General features: G+C 40.8%; 1 protein-coding gene across 1 annotated transcript in view; it reads right to left on the bottom strand.

Moving 5' to 3' along the window:
• Positions 1-6,647: 6,647 nt before the first annotated feature.
• Positions 6,648-22,977, bottom strand: part of rnf11b (ring finger protein 11b) — a 32,633-nt gene continuing 16,303 nt past the window's right edge. Inside the window, exons 2-3 of the mRNA XM_020499128.2 lie at positions 10,315-10,484; positions 6,648-8,161 (exon numbers count right to left, since the gene is read on the bottom strand). Coding sequence (XP_020354717.1) covers positions 7,990-8,161; positions 10,315-10,484 — 342 coding nt within the window. The 3' untranslated portion in view covers positions 6,648-7,989. The remainder of the gene's footprint in view (positions 8,162-10,314; positions 10,485-22,977) is intronic.

The following is a 22,977-nucleotide window of genomic DNA, read 5'->3' as shown; positions in this document are numbered from 1 at the left end:
TTCGATTGTTGTCGTTTTTCTTTTAGCATTTGACCTTTTTATCTAGATCCCCATGCTTTCATGATAGCCGAGGTTACTCAGCACTACAGTTGTGATAAATGCACCTACATGAATCATTTTGCATTACACTGTAGCCTTTCCTTTACTCAGTCAGAAGAAAATATAGGCTATTGAAAGTAGGCCTATATATTGGAATTAAATATCTGAGCTGGAGCGTAAATTGCCTACATAGTGTTCAAAATGAAAAATGCTGCAAATATTGTTACTCATATCCAAACATGGGCTATATGACATCCCCGTTACTTCTGAATTGAGTGTCTAGTAATATCAGTGTGATTATGAAATCACATAATGTTAGTTTTGCTGTGACTATAGAGTTGCTTTATTTTATGGGGCTATTCAAGCCGTCTATAGACACGTCTGTCTATAGGCCACCCTAATTTCACATTCAAACAGATTTTGAATCAGTACATCATCTCGGCATGCCTCACTTACAATTACAGTAATACTTATAGGATACTTCAGATGCGATTATGACACATGTTAGACAACATTATTTGATATATAACCAACACTAATAATATCTGCATGAAATTATAGGCCACTCACCACTGAGACAGGCGATTCTTATATAATTTTTTATATATATTGTTATTCCTTTGCAAATTGACAGTGCAATGAACATTAAAACACGAACTTAAAACAGTCACACGCTTGTGCATGCCACATGGAGAAATGCAAAAGCATAGCCTACAACCGTTAGGTGAGTAGGAGGAACATGTCCTTTTTTTGTCCGACGGTCATATTTTCGAATTTTGGCGCTTTGAATGTCAATGTTATTTTTCTTTCAAAAGCGAGAAAACGTCAATATTTATTTGAAGAAAGCACACTGCATACATATCAGTGTAGTCAAACTGTGAATGGCTATGTAATAGCTAATATAACTATTTATTTGGCTTCTTCCTGGTTGTGTGCATCTCATCGTGTTGTCGCTTAAACAAGTTTAATAATTATTGCAAGCAAAGCGAAGAGACTACTTTAATAAATCGGGATACAGTCACTAAGACACAAGTAGTCAGGTAGGTATCCGATTGAATGTAATTATCAGTTAATCTTCACCGTTGTCCTGCAGCGCAGTCGATTCAGATGTAGGCTAGATTTGATATGGTTTGAAATGACAAATGTTGGATTCCTGTCCATTAAAGGATGTCAGAACGTGTATAATGGTTATGGATTTTAAATAGGCTGTTTTTCAGATACTCCTGGATTTCTGGCAATTCTGCACTGTCATACAGTTTTCCACAACTTGAGCGCGCGCGGGGGGGGGGGGGGGGGGGCGTGTATGACGCATGACGAATATTGAAATATGATACAGTATTAAGAGAACTTCTGGTGCGCATTGGAAGGAAGTCGCATCTAAAAGTGATGGCCCTAAACATGATTTGGATAGAAAATACATTGATAACCCTGATTGAGATTCCACATAGGCTGATTAATCATAAATAATAATAAATCAAATGTTTATTTTCCCCATATCTTTAGACATCCTCACTATGATTCATTGTTCTTATCAGTACCTTATTTTGACCATTCTCTCACTCACCCTCGTACAAGTGTCACCCCTTATGTCTCCTTCCATTATAGCTGTTTCATTGCCTCTGCAACTGAGTCAGTCGATTCTATCCAAACACAAAGCAGTGGAACAATCATTTTATTCAATTTAATTTAATTAACCTTTATTTAACCAGTAATATGCCCACTGAGACACATATAGTCTCTTAAAAGGGAGACATTTAGTTCCAGTAAGATGTGGGCTGTCTAGTCATTATCCAGGGTTCAAGGTGACGAAAGTCAACAAACATTTCAACTGGCACTGAATGTTTTTCACAATCAGCTAGATCCCAGAGAGAGAGAGAGAGAGAGAGAGCGAGAGGGGTGGCGGGGGGAGAAGGAGAGTGAGAAAAAAAGAAAGAACAAGAGAGAGAGAAAGAGAGAAAGCGACAATGTACGATCTCATCCTCTGTTACTGTCTGATTTCCTAACAGGATTGTCTCACTAAGTTGCCCTGTGGCCCACTGGATTAAGAGTTGATCAACAGCTACACACCCCTAACACTGTTGGTGCAACTCCTGGTCTCTTTACACCCAGGGGAGTAGGGGACTAAAAACCTTTTTGACATGAAAATAGTGTCCAGAGAGCCTTTGACCTCTGTGTCATCCCCAACTCTTGGAACATGACCTCTATCTACACTGGAATTTGAATGTGTTACCTTTCTCATAGATATGGCAAAGATATATTTCCCTTTTGTTCTCAAGAGATGATTCAGAAAAAAGTGTTTGCAGCCAAAGAACACCTAACCACAACAGGGTTAGGGAGATATATATATATATATACTTCCTATTTCTTTCAGCAGTGTATTCTGGTTAGGGAGAGTGACAAGAGGGCCTTCATCAAAGGCAGCTTCCTCCCAAAGACTTTCTCAGTGTGGCGCATGGCTGCAGGGAGGATCAGTAAGCAGATTGTGTAGAAAATTTAAATCCTCACGTACACAGATGTATTATCGTTTCTACTTGAATACTACTTTAGGATTACTACTTGGCTCTGTCTACGTATAAAAGTGTGCTACAATTCTGAGTTGGACACTGCACCGAATAGGTCAATGTCTTGTGTAAAGCAATTGTGAATGTTGTTTTTCTATTCAGTAAAAAAAAAAAAAAAATTATACTGTTCGAAATATTGGTTGTGTTTATAATTAAGTTTATAATTAATATCATGTCCCTCTACTGGACATATTTTCAATTACAAGTTCACAATGTGCAACTGTTGGTTGGTTGGTTAATTCCGGAAATGTAAGGATAACATTTTGTAGAAACAACACACATTGCTTGTGATTGAAGGGTTTGCAAACCAGAGTACTGTCACGCCCTGGTCAAAGTATTTTGTGTTTATCTTTATGTATTTGGTCAGGCCAGGGTGTGGCATGGGGTTTTTGGAATTGTGGTGTGTTTGTCTTGGGGTTTTGGTGTCAGTATTGGGATTGTAGCATAGTGGGTATTCTAGCAAGGTCTATGGCTGTCTGGAGTGGTTCTCAATCAGAGGCAGGTGTTTATCGTTGTCTCTGATTGGGAACCATATGTAGGCAGCCATATTCTTTGAGTTTGTCGTGGGTGATTGTCCTTAGTGTCTTATGTGTACTCTCGGTTAGTTTGCACCAGATAGGCTGTTTCAGTTTCGTGTATTGTTTTTGTAGTGTTCGTGTAAGTTCGTGTTTCTTTGTTTCATTAAATATGAATCTCAATCAACACGCTGCGTTTTGGTCCGATCCTTGTTCTACCTCTTCGTCAGAGGAGGATATAGAAGAAAACCGTAACAAGTACATTTGTTAGCTAAAACCAAGCAGTTTCTATTCTAAGACACCATGAAATAAATCACACACAAACATGTCCCATAGCATAGTTTATATTTATTATTTGCCTGTAGTACATATCATATGCAAATGTGTACTTTACAAAGAAAATTCTCACAGGCACCCATACAAACACACATACTGTACATACAGTACCAGTCAAAATTTTGGACACACCTAGTCATTCATTAGGCTCCTGAGTGGCACAGTGGTCTAAGGACCTACATCTCAGTAAAAGAGGTGTCACTAAAGTCCCTGGTTCAAATCCAGGCTATCACATCCGGCTGTGATTGTGAGTCCCATAGGGGGGCACACAATTGGCCCAGTGTTGTCTGGGGTAGGCTGTTTTAGTAAATTCTTCAAAGTACCTTGGTTTGGTTTCTCAAATGACTGCCTCGCCTGGTTCACCAACTACTTCTCAGACAGAGTTCAGTGTGTCAAATCTGAGGGCCTGTTGTCCGGGCCTCTGGCAGTCTCTATGGGAGTGCCACAGGGTTCTATTCTTGGGCCGACTCTCTTCTCTGTATACATCAATGATGTCGCTCTTGCTGCTGGTGAGTCTCTGATCCACCTCTACGCAGACGACACCATTCTGTATACTTCTGGCCCTTCTTTGGACACTGTGTTAACAACCCTACAGACGAGCTTCAATGCCATACAACTCTCCTTCCATTGCCTCCAACCGTTCTTAAATGCAAATAAAACTAAATGCATGCTCTTCACCCGATCGCTGCCTGCCCCTGCCCGCCCGTCCAGCATCACTACTCTGGGAGGTTCTGACTTAGAACATGTGGACAACTACAAATACCTAGGTGTCTGGTTAGACTGTAAACTCTCCTTCCAGACTCATATAAAACATCTCCAATCCAAAGTTAAATCTAGATTTGGCTTCCTATTTCGCAACAAGGCATCCTTCACTCATGCTGCCAAACATACCCTTGTAAACTGACCATTTTACCGATCCTTGACTTCGGCGATGTCATTTACAAAATAACCTCCAACACCCTACTCAACAAATTGGATGCAGTCTATCACAGTGCCACCCGTTTTGTCTCCAAAGCCCCATATACTACCCACCACTGCGACCTGTATGCTCTCGTTGGCTGGCCCTCACTTCATATTCAACGCCAAACCCACTGGCTCCAGGTCATCTATAAGTCTTTGCTAGGTAAAGCCCCACCTTATCTCAGCTCACTGGTCACCATAGCAGCACCCACCCGTAGCACGTGCTCCAGCAAGTATATTTCACTGGTCACCCCCAAAGCATTTTCCTCCTTTGGCCGCCTTTCCTCCCAGTTCTCTGCCGCCAATGACTGGAACGAATTGCAAAAATCACTGAAGCTGGAGACTCATATCTCCCTCACTAACTTTAAGCATCAGCTGTCAGAGCAGCTCACAGATCACTGCACCTATACATAGCACATCTGTAAATAGCCCATCCAACTACCTCATCCCCATATTGTTATTTATTTATTATTGCTCAATTGCACCCCAGTATCTCTACTTGCACATTCATCTTCTGCACATCTATCACTCCAGTGTTTAATTGCTAAATTGTAATTACTTCGCCACTACAGCCTATTTATTGCCTTACCTCCCTAATCTTACCTCATTTGCACACACTATATAGATTTTTTCCCCTATTGTGTTATTGACTGTAAGTTTGTTTATTCCATGTGTAACTCGGACACACCTAGTCATTCATTAGGCTCCTGAGTTGTTGTTTGTATCGCACTGTTTTGCTTTATCTTGGCCAAGTCGCAGTTGTAAATGTGAACTTGTTCTCAACTGGCCTACCTGGTTAGATAAAGGTGAAATAAAAAAATACAAATATTTGGGCTGGAATTTCTGAGGCTGATAACTCTAATGAACTTATCCTCTGCAGCAGAGGTAACTCTGTGGCGGTCCTCATGAGAGCCAGTTTCATCATAGCGTTTGATGGTGTTTGCAACTACACTTGAATAAACGTTCAAAGTTCTTGACATTTTCCAGATTGACTGACCTTCATGTCTTAAAGTAATGATGGACTGTCGTTTCTCTTTGCTTATTTGAACTGTTCTTGCCATAATATGGACTTGGTCTTTTACCAAATAAGGCTATCTTCTGTATACCACCCCTACCTTGTCACAACACAACTGGTTGGCTCAAACGCATTGAGAAGGAAAGAAATTCCACAAAGAAATTTTTAACAAGGCACACCTGTTATTTGAAATGCATTCCAGGTGATTACCTCATGAAGCTGGTTGAGAGAATGCCAAGTGTGCAAAGCTGTCATCAAGGCAAAGGGTGGCTACTTTGAAGAATCTCAAATATAAAATATATTTTGATTTGTTAAACACTTTTTTGGTTACTACACGATTCCATGTGTTATTTCATAGTTTTGATCTCTTCACTATTATTCTACAATGTAGAAAATAGTATTACAAATCCTAGATTGAGTTGGTGTTCTAAAACTTTTGACTGGTATTGTATATCTTCTAGTCTTGCAGTGCATTCCTGTAATTTATGCTGTTGGGGGCTGTGGATAATTTGAAGTACACAATCTCATTGTTGCTTCATCTTTCAGTATTCCCACCATCTCTAGTGTCCTTAAAACTTATCGGCAACGACCAGGCCATTCCTAAGCCATGTCTGGGATCCATGTTCACTCCCCTCATCTCTTTGAGATAATGTGAGTCCCATGCCAGACTGGGAGCTAATCAACCTCCATCTCATAAGACCTAGGGGAATGGAACTCCACATTGAATGGAGATCAAAATAACACTAAAAGATTTAAGGAAAAATCCACACAAACACTATCTTCTGGTGACTTCTGGTAAAGTCCAATATCTTGAAAACCTTTTGGGACTGTATCAACAGTGGACTAATGATCACTCAAGGCATGTTTTCTACCTCCACTGAGAAAATCAAAGATCTGTAAATTATTACGAATGTGACGAGCACTCTGAATGCCAAAGAGAGCTGGCGGTGGTGAATTCAATGTCTGGGATGAGGAGAAAACAGTGATAACAAGTTACGACATGACTTCCTTTGTAAAATAGATAATGTACCGCTCTTCACATCCAAAAACTTCGAACTAACAAAATGGATCAACATTTTATGCTTTCATAGTAATTTATGGAACATTTGCATATTTTTCCCAACTATGAGAGAACAGGTTTTCAATTAACAAAGTACATCTAAAATACTTTTATTAAATGTCGCAAAATGATCACTTAAAATGAAAGATACCTTGCCCCCATTTAAAATAAAATGGAAATAAACATTTGCATTTAATTCGAGCCAGTCAAAATACAGCAACATAACATGACCAAAACCACACCCATTATTTATTAACTATTGGTTAGAGCGAACTGTGCTGATTGAATAGTTGTTAAAAGGTTCTAGCATGTTATCATAATACATTAGAGATTTTTTCTATGTTTAAGTATGAAAATCAGGATCTTGGAAAAACAACATTATTTACAAGTAGGATGAGGAAACACACGTGCTCAGACAGATGCAGACGAACACACAAATCTAAAGGTTTGGGGTGGTTAGCACACTCATTTCCAAACCCCTTGCACAACAACCTGATGATTCATATGTTGAACTAATAAATAAACACTAGGGCATGTAACTTAATTCATTGAAATTAACTGAATGACTTGTGTGTATGCATTATGAACTAGGGCCCTGTGTTTTGGTTCATCATGTCACATGACCTGGATTTCAACCATTATTTAAAGCTTTTTCATCAAACTTTTTATGTCAGATGCATCAGCTCCATCCTTAGACAATTGCTTTCATTTTGAATCTAAATTCTGGAAAAGGCTAAAAAGAAAAGGTTAAAATCCAGGTCATGTGACATGATTAACCAAAACACAGGGGCCTAATTATGATAAATCATATGGTCTTGGTAATATGACTGACACTTGTTCTGAATGGGGTGAAATGAAGGTTGAATATCTCTGGTATGAAACGTGATGTGCAGTCTAGAAAGACTGTGCTAAACAAGAGTATTTTGATCGAACACACCTTGCGACCAACCCCTAGCAGACCAATATGATCAGTTTTTGACTTCTGATTTGTGTACATGTGCATTAATAGTTTGCTCCTCTGTATTAGTAAAACTAATCCAATGAGCCCTTAAGAGGACTGGTAGAACAGAGCTTCCAGCTTGAACACAATGTTTAGGAGAGGAAAGCCAGTGAATCACCTCCTTGCAAGAGATCTTTGCATATATCTGTATTTCTAGAGAGTTTTAATGCGTTAAAAATGTTGGCTGTGGACAGAGGGTGATATATGACAGTAAGAGACAGTCTTGGTCACAAGTATCCACAGTCCTCCCCCAGCCTGTGCTTTCCTGTCCAGCAGGCCAGGCCAGAAGGTAGAGGCCCCCTCTCTGTGTTAGCCATCCATCGCCTCCACAGCACCCTTCAACACCACCACACAGCCCTCAACTGCTCCCAGAGGCTGTGACCCTCCCCCATGTTGGAGGTGCTGTCTGTGGGTTATGGGGATGCTGGAGGGGGCCGCATAGGTGGAATGTGGGAGTAAGTCAAAATAGTGTGCAGGGGTGGTAGCGGTGGTGCTGTTGTGTCTCAGTTGGTCTCGTAGGAGGAGAGCAGCGCAGCATCCACTGGCTCCATGCAGGAGGGGCAGGTGAAGGAGCGCATCAGCCAGTCATCTATACAGTCCATGTGGTAGATGTGCATGCAGGGCAGGAACCGGATGGGGTCTCCATACACAAAGTCCATCATGCAAATCACACACCTGCACAGATGGGGAGACAACATTTGTATCATGTGGGATTTAGAAAGAAGTTGTATCTACCTACTTATCCTATGCAGTATTTTCATTTATTACAAATTGACATTCAGCACGAGTAATGTTTCGGGCAATTCCACCGTAACAGAATTACGTTACCAGTTTTTTCACTTTAAAATGTATGACAAACAAACAAAAAATATTTCAAAGTTTAACAAACCATACAACTACTTTGATCAATTTCCGTAGAATATTTTACAAAAACAAATTTTGTGGAAGAAATGTACAGGTGCCAACTTTGGTAACAGAATTACGGTAAAATCTCCCTCAGGTTTTCTTAAATATATGCCCGAATTAAGATTCAAATATGTCTGCAGAAAGAATGGGGTTAGAAAAAGTTAGAAAAAATATACTTTGGGCTTTGAACTACATTAAGTGAAGTGGATTAACACCCGATAACATATTTACGGTAACGTAATTATATCATGGGTCCCGTATCTGTATTACACAGCAGTGCATAATTATGGATATGAATGTCATTCTCCTCATGTTTCACATGTTTGGACATCACAGTGCAGCACAGTTGAATAGACTGCAGTACAGTACAGCACAACACAGCAGAATAAAGTAGAGTAGGGTAGAGTTCAGTACGGCAGAGTTCAGTATATTACAGTAAAGTACAGTATAGTTCAGTACAGTACATTATACAGTACTCTACAGTAGTGTGCTCTACTGTACAGTATTGTACTGCACTTTACTCTACTGTAGTGCACTGTCTTGTACTCTACTGTGCTCTACTCACTGTAGTGTACTGTACTGTGCTCTACTCACTGTAGTGTACTGTACTATGCTCTCCAAACTTGTGAAACATACGCCTATGGTAGGTTCAGATTGGGTCCAGTCTAGTCTGTCTGTGGACGTTGAAATCAAGGCCAGGGTGGACCAAATTGCAACTACTTTTTAACATCCATGGGCATCCGGTGACGGTCACTGCTCAGTGTGAGGATGCTGGTTACATTCGATGGAAAGAGAGGGAGCTCATGGGTAGGTGTCAGTAAGAGCTAGGAAAGGTGACAAATGGAGAGTGAGAGAGAGAAGCAGAGAGAGAGCGAGAGGGATGAGTTGTCTAGACTCAGACCGTTATAACACTCTTGGTTTGACCACCAGATGACAGAAAGAGAAAGAAAAAACAGATATGAGCTGAACATGGAAGGGAAGAAAGTAGCAGGGGACCCAACTGTGGTTTGTGACTATTATGATTTCCCATTGAAGCCGATTCAGTTGCAGTAATTACATTACAGATTTGTTTGTAATTCTGTTACCGATTTAGTAACAAAATTATGAATTTGAATCACTTAAAGGGATACTTAGAAATTTTGGCAACGAGGCCCTTTATCTAATTCCCCAGAGTCAGATGAACTTGAGGATGCCATCTTTATGTCTCGGTGTCCAGTATGAAGGAAGTTCGAGGTAGTTTCATGAGCCAATACTAACTAGTGTTAGTCTATGGGTATCTACTAGCATACCAAAATACCAAAGTATACCTTTAATAATTCATAAGCAAAATAATTAATAAACAAAAATAAAAATCACTATAACTAATTAACTTTACTTGTTACATCTGTGAACTTTCATTATCCTCTCTCATGAGGTAGAGAAATGTGAAAATATCTTATAGATATGTGAGTTTTTGATCACGGATTTACAAGGCACAAGGCAATATTTCTTAAACTTACACAAGGCAAACAATTTCTCCAAAACTAAATATAAGTGTTGATATTAGTTGCCAACGGTCTTTACATCAACATTATGTTTTGATGTATTTCTAATTCCTTATTTGACTTTTTCTGGTAGATGTTTATCCAGAAATTACTTATGCCAAATATTTAAGATGGAAAATGGTTGAAAAATGTATCTATGGCTTAATTTCCCCAAAATATAAACTCTTAGCTTTCATTAGATAGACTCCCATAAGCTTCACATGTTGGTCCTCATGGGGTCTTTTACATGGAAATACCCGATGTGCATGTGCATACAGAGGTAATGCAGATTCTCATTTCCATTCAGTACGAGGCACATTAATGCAACACAATTACAACATAAGTGTTTTAATGCTTGGAGATGTGTTGCGTTTGAGTGCTGTTGCCGGTTGTACTCACTCTCTGATTTTCTTCTCGGAGCCGTCCCTGCTAGCGTCGTACACTCCCTTGGGGAGGTGGTGTATGAGGCCAATGCGTTGGGCAATGCGGACCTGCTCCTCCTCTGTTAGCTGGCTGGCCAGGCGGGCCTGACTGGGCGTGGGGTGGTACACTGGCACATAGGGCTGCTCCTGCATGGGCACAACGACACATAGGAACTTGCACTTAGAGGCCTGAGAATAGGCCTAGGTAACACAGAGGGGATTAGTGAAAACACTCACGTTGAAAAACCCTTGTTTATTGTGAATATAACGTACAAGTCATTACACTGTTTTACATTCAAACGACCAAGTTATGTGTTGACTGGAGTAAAGAGCATCACTGTAGTGCAACTAGAACGAGAATATTAGAGGTGGTTTGAAATTATAGAGCCAGCAGGTGGCAATCTTTCCCAAGTCAGAGAACTTTCACTCTAAAAAGGGGAACATGGGCGGTTCAGTTCAAATTACTGTAATTGAGAAAATGCAAGACAAAGTGTCCTATTGAAATCTGTTACCAAAGAAAGGAGTGATTGGCAAGGGCAGCGTAAACTATTAAGCCGTGTTCACGTTGGACCGTTTGAAGTGACTCAAATCCTATTATTTTTGCACATCTGATTCCAGTTTGTTATTCTTCCTGCAGTCTAAACAGCCAAAAAGCACATAGAATCAGATATTTCAAGCCACATTTCAAACCACCTTCATAAGTGGTTTGAAGTCATACACAAATCTGATTCCTGGCCATGCGACTTGTGTCTGAACAGTCAAATCTAATTTATTTGCCCTCAAGTGGTTTTTAGACTGTTATTTGGCCTATCTTGTTGCTTGTTAGCTACTCTGTTGACAGTTTGATAGGAACATGTGGTGGCTAAATAGCTTCTTAATTGTTTACAAGCAAATAAGTGAATTTGCTAGACAGCTAAACAGCTACAGCTATCTAGTTGACTGCTGTGGACAGCCAAAAAGGACTCGTTTGAAAGTTATCCTTTGAGGATTTAAAAGTGTTCTTACACTATGATTTTGAACATTCAAAGAAACTGGGAAACATCCATGGCAGGCATTGTTGTCACCTTAGCTTGCTACATAACTTCTGAGTGAGCACCACCACCAAATCAGCTTACACCCCTGCGCACACACCCGTCGTTACTATGACAACTAACTGTAGCCATGTCAGCAAATGACTGCTGTCGGAACACACACAAATCTGATTTGGCCACTTGTAGCTTGCTGTTTGGACAGTCAGTATTCCAAAACAGATTTGAAAAACAAAACTGATTTGAGCATTAAGGCCTGCAGTGTGAACAAGGCTTTAGTTTAGAGCATGCAGTCAATGTCTGAAGCCCATGTGAGGGTTACAACTTCTAACAGAGTCAATCACTCGTACATACACGTCTGCGGTCAAATATAGTCCCATATCTGGCCTCCCGAGTGGCGCAGCGGTCTAAGGCACTGCATCGCAGTGCTGAGGCACTACTATAGACTCGGGTTCGATCCCAAGCTGTGTCACAGCCAGCCATGACCAGGAGACCCATGGGGCAGCACACAATTGGCCCAGCATCGTCTGGGTTAGGGGAGGATTTGGCAGGACGGGATTTCCTTGTCTCATCGTGCTCTCCTCTCCTTGTGGCGCTGACTTCGGTCGTCATTTGGACATTGTTCATCACCCTATTTACAGGGACATCTGAAAGTATTTACACGCTATGACTTTCCACATTTCGCTGTCTTACAGCCTGAATTTAAAATGTATTCAATTGAGATGTGTCACTGATCTACACACAATAACCCATTATCAAATCAAATCAAATGTATTTATATAGCCCTTCGTACATCAGCTGATATCTCAAAGTGCTGTACAGAAACCCAGCCTAAAACCCCAAACAGCAAGCAATGCAGGTGTAGAAGCACGGTGGCTAGGAAAAACTCCAAATGTCAAAGCGGATTTATTTTTATGTTTACAAATTAATAAAAAATGAAAAGCTGAAATGTCTTGAGTCAATAAGTATTCAACCCTTTTGTTATAGCAAGACTAAATAAGTTCAGGAGTAAAAATGTTCTTAAGTCACATAATGAGTTGTATGGACTATAATAGTGTTTAACATGATTTTTATGATGACTACACCATCTCTGAACCCCACAAATACTGCAGAATTATCTGTAAGGTCCCTCAGTCGAGCAGTGAATTTCAAACAAAGATTCAACCACAAAGACCAGGAAGGTTTTCCAATGGTTCGCAAAGAAGGGCACCTAAATAAATAATTAAAAGCAGACATTGGATATCCCTTTGAGCATGGTGCAGTTATTAATTACACTTTGGATGGTGTATCAATACACTCAGTCACTACAAAGATACAGCCACCCTTCCTAACTCAGTTGCCGGAGAGGAAGGACACCGCTCAGGGATTTCACCATGAGGCCAATGGTGACTTTAAAACAGTTGTAGTTTAATGGCTGTGATAGGAGATAAATGAGGATGGATCAACAACATTGTAGTTACTCCACAATACTAGCATAAATGACAGACTATAAAAAAGGACACCCCTGTACAGAATAACATTTTTCCAAAACATGCCTGTTTGCAATAAGGCACTAAAGTAATATTTAAAACAAATGTTGCAAAGAAATGAACTTCTTGTCCTGAATACAAAGTGTTATGTTAGTGGAAAATCCAGCAACACATGACATGGCTGTATCATGTTATGGGTATGCATGTCATTGGCAAGGACGAGGGAATTTAGGATAAAAAGAAACACGAGCAAAATCCTATAGGAAAACTGCTGCTTTCCAACAGACACTGGGAGACAAATTCTCCTTTCAGCAGGACAATTAGCTAAGACAAAAGAACAAATATACACTGAAGTTGCTTACCAAGATGACATTGAATGTTCCTTAGCGCCCTAGTTACAGTTTAGACTTAAACATCGGCTTAAAATCTATGGCAAGACTTGAAAATGGTTGTCTAGCAATGATCAACAACCAACTTGACAGAGCTTGACTTTTAAAAATAAGAATAAGGGGCTAATATTGTACAATCCACCTGGTGTGCAAAGCCCTTAGAGACTTACCCAGAAAAACACTTTAATCGCTGCCAAAGGTGATTCTAACATGCATTTATAAAAAAAGTTTTATTTAACTAGGCAAGTCATGTCACGCCCTGGTCTTAGTATTTTGTGTTTTCTTTATTATTTTGGTCAGGCCAATAACATAGGTTATTTATGTGGTGTGTTTTGTCTAGGTTTCTTTTGTAGGTTATGGGATTGTGGTGTAGTATAGTTGTCTAGAAAAGTCTATGGTTGCCTGGAGTGGTTCTCAATCAGAGGCAGGTGTTTATCGTTGTCTCTGATTGGGAACCATATTTAGGCAGCCATATTCTTTGAGTGTTTTGTGGGTGATTGTTCCTGTCTCTGTTTGCACCAGATAGGGCTGTTTCGGCTTTTAATGTTACGTTTTTTGTATTGTTTGTCTTTATTAAAGATGTATAAAGATAACCACGCTGTATTTTGGTTCTCCTCTCCTTCACCGGAAGAAAACCATAACAAGTCAGTTAAGAACAAATTCTTATTTATAATGATGGCCTACCAGGGAACATTGGGTTATCTGCCTTGTTCAGGGGCAGAAGGACAGATTTTTACCTTGTTAGCGCGGGGATTCGATCCAGCAACCTTTCTGTTACTGGCCCAACGCTCCAACCACGAGGCTACCTGCCGCCCCATTGACTCAGGGGGTTTAATAATTATCTAAATCAAGATATTTGTGTTTAATTTTCCATTAATTAAAAGAGAGTTAGCATTTTTCTTCTACTTTGACAGAGTATTTTGTGTAGTTTGTTGACAAAAAATGGACAAAATCCCTTCTGTAACATACCAAAATGAGGAAAAAGTCAAGGGGTGTAAATACGCTCTAAAGGCATTATAGATATCCAAATCCTGCCAGAAGCTTTGTCTACGTTTTCCTAATCAACCATAACTTGTTCAGGTCCCATCATACGTAGCTTCTAATGTTACAAACATAGTACTTACACTGATTATGAAATCGCCTTTTCTGCTTAGCCATTAGAAATCCTGACTGATCTTTTTATTTGCACACACTGTGTGGCATGGCGTGCATGGCAAAGACCTCAATTTCATGCATTTGCGGATTACTATAGCAAGTATTTTAACCCATAAATGATGTAAATGAATCTCTGCAGTCAGGCCAGGGACAATAAACCTGATGGAAGAATGTTAAATGTTCTTCAACGTGACAATATCTCCACGGATAAGCAGCAGTGTCACAGCCAGGGGAATATCGTCGCTCCAAAGAGAGGTGCTGGTATGAGGAGGCAGCACGGCAGCGCGGTTGGAAGCCCGAGAGTCAGCGCCAAAAATGTTGTCTCTGATTGGGAACCATATTTAGGCAGCCATCTTCTTTGGGTATTTCGTGGACTATTGTCTATGTTATGTTGCACGTTAGCACATTGTTTATATAGCGGTCACGGTCGTCTTATTCGTTTTGTTGTTTTAGAGTTCTTCATTAATAAAGCAGAATGTATTCTAACCAAGCTGCGCTTTGGTCTACTCCATACGACGATCGTGACACATAGTTTAGGCCTAATAAACAAAAAATAATCCTATTCACAATCGCATTGGAAGAGATTATACCAAATACCATTCAATTGGTTTCCTGAACAAAAATATAAATGCAGTGTTGGCCTCATGATTTCATGATCTGAAATAAAATAAACGTTCCATATGAACAAAAAGCATATTTCTATCAAAGCTTGTGCACAAATGTGTTATATCAAGAAGCTGATTAAACGGCATGTGGTTAGGACAATAAAAGGCCACTCTAAAATGTGCAGTTTTGTCACATAACACAATGCCACAGATGTCTTAAGTTTTGAGGGAGCGTACAATAGGCATGCTAACTGTAGGAATGTCGACCAGAGCTGTTGCCAGAGAATTTAACATGAATTTCTCTATCATAAGCCACCTCCAACGTTGTTTTAGAGAATTTGGCATTAAGTCCAACCGGCCACACAACCGCAGACCACGTACAACTATGCCAGCCCAGAACCTCCACATCCGGCTTCTTCACCTGCGGGATTCAGCTGATGAAACTGAGGAGTATTTCTGTCTGTAATAAAGCCTTTTGTGTGGAAAAACTCATTCTGATTAGCTGGGCCTTGCTCCCCAGTTGGTGGGCCAGTCTCCCAAGTGGGTGGGAGTGGGACTATCCCCTCTCATACCCACCCATGGTGGCTCCCCTGCCCAGTCAAGTGAAATCTATAGATTAGGGCCTAATTCATTTATTTCAATTGACTGATTCCCTCTATGAACTGTAACTCAGTAAAATCGTTGAAATTGTTGCACGTTGAGTTTAGATTTTTGTTCAGCATAGTTTGTTTCGCTAATTGAACATAAGTGGGGCATTTAAGGAAAGTACTAATCTCCTTGATTCAGGGTTTCGATGGTGTCCATTTATCAGAAGTTCACAACAACCCGTCTAAGCTATAGTCTAGGCCTACTTAGTGTATGATCTGTGAATCTTCTCAATGGGATTGGCTATGATGTACATCATGTGATATGTGGTCTGACAGAAAGTGATCTGTCTGTGGTGTGTCTGCATGAACAGAGCACATGGACTTCCCAATCTGTCGTTCTGTCCTCTCTGGGGTTATTTCTGTCAAGAGTCTGGCTGTGAGACCGGAGTTCAGACCAGTTCACGGTCTCAGAGCCCAGTTCAGTCAGATGTTAAGCTCGGCCAATTTACAGGAAGCTACAACCAGGTCACAGATTAACTTCACTCTCAAAACCAACAGAGCCTCAATGGTAGTGAGGCAATTATGTAGTGAGGGTATGCATAGTACTGTGTATGTAACCTAAAAGATGGGAGGGAGTCTCAACTCTGAGGGATTAAAGCAAGAACTGGATGACAGAAAATAAGCAAGAAATGAGTGCAGGGTGAAAGCTGGACTTAAAACAACAAAACAGGTTAATTCCTCAAAATGCAACCCTTTTGGAAAATGCTTAAGTCCTCTTTATTTATTTAACCTTTATTTAACTAGGCACGTCAGTTAAGAACAAATTCTTATTTACAATGATGGCTTACCCCGGCCAAACCCGGGGTAGACCGCCCTTTCACCAGGTGACCTCAGTGCCGAGATGCTGCATATATATAAAAGTCAGAGCCATAGAGAGTTGGAGGATGCAACATTGTATCTGTACCATTATGGCGTCTGTAAGAGCATGGGCAGCTCCATTGAGGCCATCTCCATTTTGAAGCTTCCCCTAAAGTAAATTTAATTAAATTGACAAAATTGTATAACCTAATAAGCCTAGTCCTTTCTATACAGAAATAAATAAAATCATTCAAAACAGATTACCAAGAAAGCATGATTTGGCCACAGAGGATCTTTAGCTTCTTTAAAAATTGCAGTGTCTATAGTCGGAAGGGCCTGCAATTTTGGTAGCTTGCGCAGCAAATATCAAATAGATGATTGTTGAGTTGCAACTGTCAGTAAAAAGTAGAAAGGCCCAGCTAGGCATATTGCAATATTTTAAAATTCAATTACGGGAAAAAAATGAAGACTAATCTGTGTAGTTGATAGTTGTGTAGTTGTTTTAAGTTGATAAACTGAAAGGGTGCATACTGCCACCTGGAGTGTGTTGTTTGAACAGATATAAAGCTAAGATGTTTGCTCAAGAGTATAATCCATTGGCTGATCTCTCCTGATGACCTGAATGGAATTATGTGATCCTTCCTTAATATCCCATAGGAGGTCCCACCCAGTTGACTACTTCAAAATGGTGAAAGTCATCAATGGTGCTGCCCATGCTAAAACAGCCTTTTGGGTACTAGAGTCCTCTTACCTCTTATTGTCAGAGCCCGTCAGACTGAGATGACATCACATCAGACCAATGCGCTCCAGGCACGAATGCTGTCTCATGGGGAGAAGCTCAAAAACTTTTCCTTGATTCCTCATGTCCTCGCTCCTCACCACCCAAAACCTATTGGATGAGGTCATAGAGAAGGGACCTCTGACCTTCTCATCCAATGGTTTTTGAGAAAGAGGTGAGGAGAGAGGATGCAAAGAATCAAGAAAATTGCAATTAATATTCTCCCATGGAAACCTCACTCAAAGTGGTCATCCAATCTCACCTCAACATGGATCACACACTCAGTATAATGAAAGACAGGGTCTCCGGGTGTAAAAAAATTAATAAAAATTGTACACACATTTACTAATGTCAGAAACATAACATCTCTCAAGCATGCAAACGGTTCAACTTGAAACTTAGTTTTAATAGGCGTAAAGGCCAAACAATTCATATCCGTTAGGCTTTTTGCACTGGGCACAGTATTGTGTAAAGCAAAAGTGAAGCATGAGTGATAAGTTCCTGTGGGATTTCAGTCACAGTCCCTCATTCCCTTATACAGTCACTCAGTGTTTTTTGAAAAGCTGTGACTCAGCATTTAACTAACAAAATGGCCAGGACATAATTTTCAGCCCTGAATTATATTCTCCCTGTCCACTTGTGTGTTAAAAACAGACAGACTGAGAATAAAAGTGTCAGAATAACTTTTCCAGATGAGGTCTGGTGGGAGGCTGTGTGATTAGCTGGGGGTGTGGCGGTGGGGCCAGGGGACGTAGTGCAGTAGTCAGCAGTCTCTTTGTCCCGGGGGCATTAGCTGGGATGTGACGGCTCAGCTCGGCCTCTCCTTTTGGCAGGAAACCCACAGGATGACGAGGAGGACAGGAACATGACTGTCCTTCTCCCTGCTCTCCCATTTAACTCAAAAAGTCACCCTAGAACAGACACCCTTCAATTACCTAACAGACACCCCCCCCCCCCCCCCCCCCCCTACAGTAAATTGTGAGTTAAATGTCTAATTCCACATCATGGTTTGCCATTCGGGCCGTTCTGCCACCCTAGACGACGAGACCAAAAAATTGCCACCCCCGAAAAACTACAATAGTCCCAGTAAGCAAAATTACATTGAAGTTAGTTTCAATTTAAATTCTGAATGAAAGGTGAAAATGTGTCTTTTCCGGATGTTGAAATCAGGATAATTAAGTGAAAGTTGAAAAGACTTCATTTATAGACGTCTATGTTTGGGCAAAATCAAGGCTGGTCCAAACCGGACCAAATCTGAACGTCTGATTGGTTTAGATTTGGTCACGAACAAAAACCAACATCTGTGGACATGGAAATCAAGGCCGGTTCACACGGCACCCAAAAAATATGTCCAAAGCCTACATTGTCGCCTGAAATAGAATTGTAGAAATGCCCATTTATGTGGTAGGCCCACTATTTGTAAAACAGGCAGTTGCATTGGCTTTATTAGTCCTGATTCCTGTGACTAATCAATTTGGCTATTTAAGCTCTGAATATCAGCTACCCAACTTTATAAGAAGGAGTTATCCTGAGCCTATTTGCAATGTGCTCACACAGCGGGAAATGCAGAAGTATTTTATTTCATTTCATTATGATCAACTCATAAAAACATTTACGGATACAAACTTGAAAACCACCAATCGTGACAATTTAACCCAATGAAACTCCCGGGCAGCAGCTGTGAGTAGCCTGATTGTCCATTCCATACTGTCCATTTTACTTTGACCTGTTCTAAGGATATGTTGTTTGTTAACATGCCAGTGAATTTTCATTCGATTGTCCGCCATTTCGGTTTAGCTAGTTAAATTGGAGAAGCCTGCATGATGTAAAAAGTTTCCGTCTCATTTACATTGTCATACATTTTAACTTCAGTCTGTAGGCTAAAGAAAAGTCCACATACTCTTTCTAAAATTATGCTATATCTGCTACATGATTTTATAGATCATTTTTTTGACGGAACGTTGGTGGAGCGCTGCAAAGATGATGCGGCTCTCCAACAGCACCCTGGAGAGGCGCGCAGGGAACAAACAAGATATTTGGGTTTTGGTTCCCTGCCGTTGACAAAGTGGGAACTGCTTATCACAGGGCGGCATCAGTACTCACCTAAAAAGCCCATATGCCACTGGTTGAAAGAAATTGACATTGTTTTTGGGCAGAATTATGTGAGGCTTTATGTGTTGTTGGAGGTGCGTCTTGGCCAGTTTAGCTCAGAAAATGTTGCCATTGTCAATCTGGCGCCATAGGCAGCGTCTAATTCTGCCTAATGGGCGGGCCGGCCCTGTGTGCAGGTAGCCTACAGGAGACGGTTGAAGTAGCCTAATCAGATTAAAACACTGGACCTGGTTGTGTTTATGCCACACAAAAGATAATACATTTTAAAAGTTGAGACAAATATTTAGGCTACATGCTATTGAAGAGTTATGAGTTCTTAGGTGGGCAAGGAATAGAGGCCTGAATCGGAGGAGGCAGAGAGGACATTAAGCTTTCCTGAATAACTGGGCCTGCTGGGAGCACATGTGGCAACATTATTATAGGATGACTTGGGAGAATGATGATCCGCAACAAACACCGCATCTCAGTATCAGAACTAAAAATACAGCGAGACTGGCATGCTAATGTGTCTTTCTGTACCTTATAAACTGTCGAGAATAGACCCACAACTGATCAATTGGAATGAAATATTTTGCGCCATTATTCAAAATGATATTTTCACAGCAGTTTACAGCCTAGAGTAGAATTTTGTACTCACTTAAAAACAATAATGCAATTACTCATTGCAATGTGGTATTGTAGACTAGTCTAGGGAGGGTAATTGTAGTGTCCCTAAACTAGATGAATAGGGGAGCGTTGAGCTGAGCGTCTCATGTCTTCACTGTTCTTTTATGCGCAATGACACACCATGGCCTCTCTCCACCTATATTGAAAATTGGTGCAGCTTTGAATGATTTTGTGTGTGGTATGATTGCTAGTTAGCATATTGCAGATCTGGACCTACTTACCACTATTGTCACTATGAATGGTGTATAGGGTGCAGGATAGACAGACAAGAAATGCACGATATATCAGTGAACATATCGGAATCGGCTGATATTAGCTAAAACTGCCAACATCAGTATTGGCCCGATGTCTAGTTTAACGCCGATGTTAAAAAACGTTGTCAAAGCTGCCGTGCATAGCTATAAAACGTAGGAACATGACATAATAACGCCACATGAAAATTTGCGCTACACGTGCAACACAGCATTCCTAACCTAGCCCACAATGTCTGCTGTGTGGATAGAGCAGTCAACAAGTCCAGCAGTCATTTGAAAGAGTAAGAACATTTCAGCGACACAACTCAAAGGCGAAAACCATTAAAGCCAAGATAATGGAATTCATTGCCCTTGACAATCAACCGTTCTCTGTCATGGGTGATGTTGGCTTTTGCCGACTGGTTGAGTACCGGTACACACTACCAAGTGCTCTATTTTTCAGAAGTTGCCCTACCGGAGTTACACAGCAGTAGCGTCACTGCTATTGGCTTCACGACATACAGTGGGGCAAAAAAGTATTTAGTCAGCCACAAATTGTGCAAGTTCTCCCACTTAAAAAGATGAGAGAGGCCTGTAATTTTCATCATAGGTACACTTCAACTATGACAGACAAAATGAGAAAAAAAATCCAGAAAATCACATTGTAGGATTTTTTATGAATTTATTTGCAAATTATGGTGGAAAATAAGTATTTGGTCAATAACAAAAGTTTATCTCAATACTTTGTTATATACCCTTTGTTGGCAATGACAGAGGTCAAACGTTTTTCTGTAGGTTTTCACACACTGTTGCTGGTATTTAGGCACATTCCTCCATGCAGATCTCCTCTAGAGCAGTGATGTTTTGGGACTGTTGCTGAGCAACACAGACTTTCAACTCCCTCCAAAGATTTTCTATGGGGTTGAGATCTGGAGACTGGCTAGGCCACTCCAGGACCTTGAAATGCTTCTTACGAAGCCATTACTTCGTTGCCCGGGCGGTGTGTTTGGGATCATTGTCATGCTGAAAGACCCAGCCACGTTTCATCTTCAATGCCCTTGCTGATGGAAGGAAAGGGGGTTTTCACTCAAAATCTCACGATACATGGCCCCATTCATTCTTTCCTTTACACGGATCAGTCGTCCTGGTCCCTTTGCAGAAAAACAGCCCCAAAGCATGATGTTTCCACCCCCATGCTTCACAGTAGGTATGGTGTTCTTTGGATGCAACTCAGCATTCTTTGTCCTCCAAACACGACGAGTTGAGTTTTTACCAAAAAGTTATATTTTGGTTTCATCTGACCATATGACGTTCTCCCAATCTTCTTCTGGATCATCCAAATGCTCTCTAGCAAACTTCAGACGGGCCTGGACATGTACTGGCTTAAGCAGGGGGATACGTCTGGCACTGCAGGATTCGAGTCCCTGGCGGCGTAGTGTGTTACTGATATGGTAGGCTTTGTTACTTTGGTCCCAGCTCTCTGCAGGTCATTCACTAGGTTCCCCCGTGTCGTTCTCGGATTTTTGCTCACCGTTCTTGTGATCATTTTGACCCCACGGTGTGAGATCTTGCGTGGAGCCCCAGATCGAGGGAGATTATCAGTGGTCTTGTATGTCTTCCATTTCCTAATAATTGCTCCCACAGTTGATTTCTTTAAACCAAGCTGCTTGCTTACCTATTGCAGATTCAGTCTTCCCAGCCTTGTGCAGGTCTACAATTTTGTTTCTGGTGTCCTTTGACAGCTCTTTGGTCTTGGCCATAGTGGAGTTTGGAGTGTGACTGTTTGAGGTTGTGGACAGGTGTCTTTTATACTGATAACAAGTTCAAACAGGTGCCATTAATACAGGTAACGAGTGGAGGACAGAGGAGCCTCTTGAAGAAGTTACAGGTCCGCGAGAGCCAGAAATCTTGCTTGTTTGTAGGTGACCAAATACTTATTTTCCACCATAATTTACAAATAAATTCATAAAAAATCCTACAATGTGATTTTCTGGATTTTTTTCCCTCATTTTGTCTGTCATAGTTGAAGTGTACCTATGATGAAAATTACAGGCCTCTGTCATCTTTTTAAGTGGGAGAACATGCACAATTGGTGGCTGACTAAATACTTTTTTGCCCCACTGTACATAAACTGCGAAAAAAGAAACGTCCCTTTATCAAGGCCCTGTCTTTCAAAAAGAATTAGTCAAATAACTTCACAGATCTTCATTGTAAAGGGATCTCAATCCCATTGAGCACGTCTGGGACCTGTTGGATCGGAGGGTGAGGGCTCGGGCCATTCTCCCCAGAAATATCCGGGAACTAGCAGGTGCCTTGGTGGAAGAGTGGGGTAACATCTCACAGCAATAACTGGCAAATCTGGTGCATTCCATGAGGAGGAGATGCACTGCAGTACTTAATGCAGCTGGTTACCACACCAGATACTGACTGTTACTTTTGATTTTGACCCCCCCTTTGTTCAGGGACAAATTATTCAATTTCTGTTAGTCACATGTCTGTGGAACTTGTTCATTTTATGTCCCAGTTGTTGAATCTTATGTTCATACAAATATTTACACATGTTAAGTTTGCTGTTTGGGTCTTTGCGTGTCAAAAAAGATACACTAGGACTGTCAAAGCTGTACAAAAAAGTCGGCAAACAAGCAAACACCGGCCACGAACAATGTGTTTTTAGAATACCGCGTTGGTAATAAAGCATAATTTGTTCAACCGCAACTTCTGGGGTAGCTAGCTTTAGCTTGGTACCTAGCTAGCACCAAT

Source organism: Oncorhynchus kisutch, linkage group LG13 (assembly GCF_002021735.2).
Source record: "Oncorhynchus kisutch isolate 150728-3 linkage group LG13, Okis_V2, whole genome shotgun sequence".
Taxonomy (NCBI): Eukaryota; Metazoa; Chordata; class Actinopteri; order Salmoniformes; family Salmonidae; genus Oncorhynchus; species Oncorhynchus kisutch.
The sequence above is the reverse complement of the archived record's forward strand: the minus strand, read 5'-3'. Positions and strand labels throughout refer to the sequence as shown.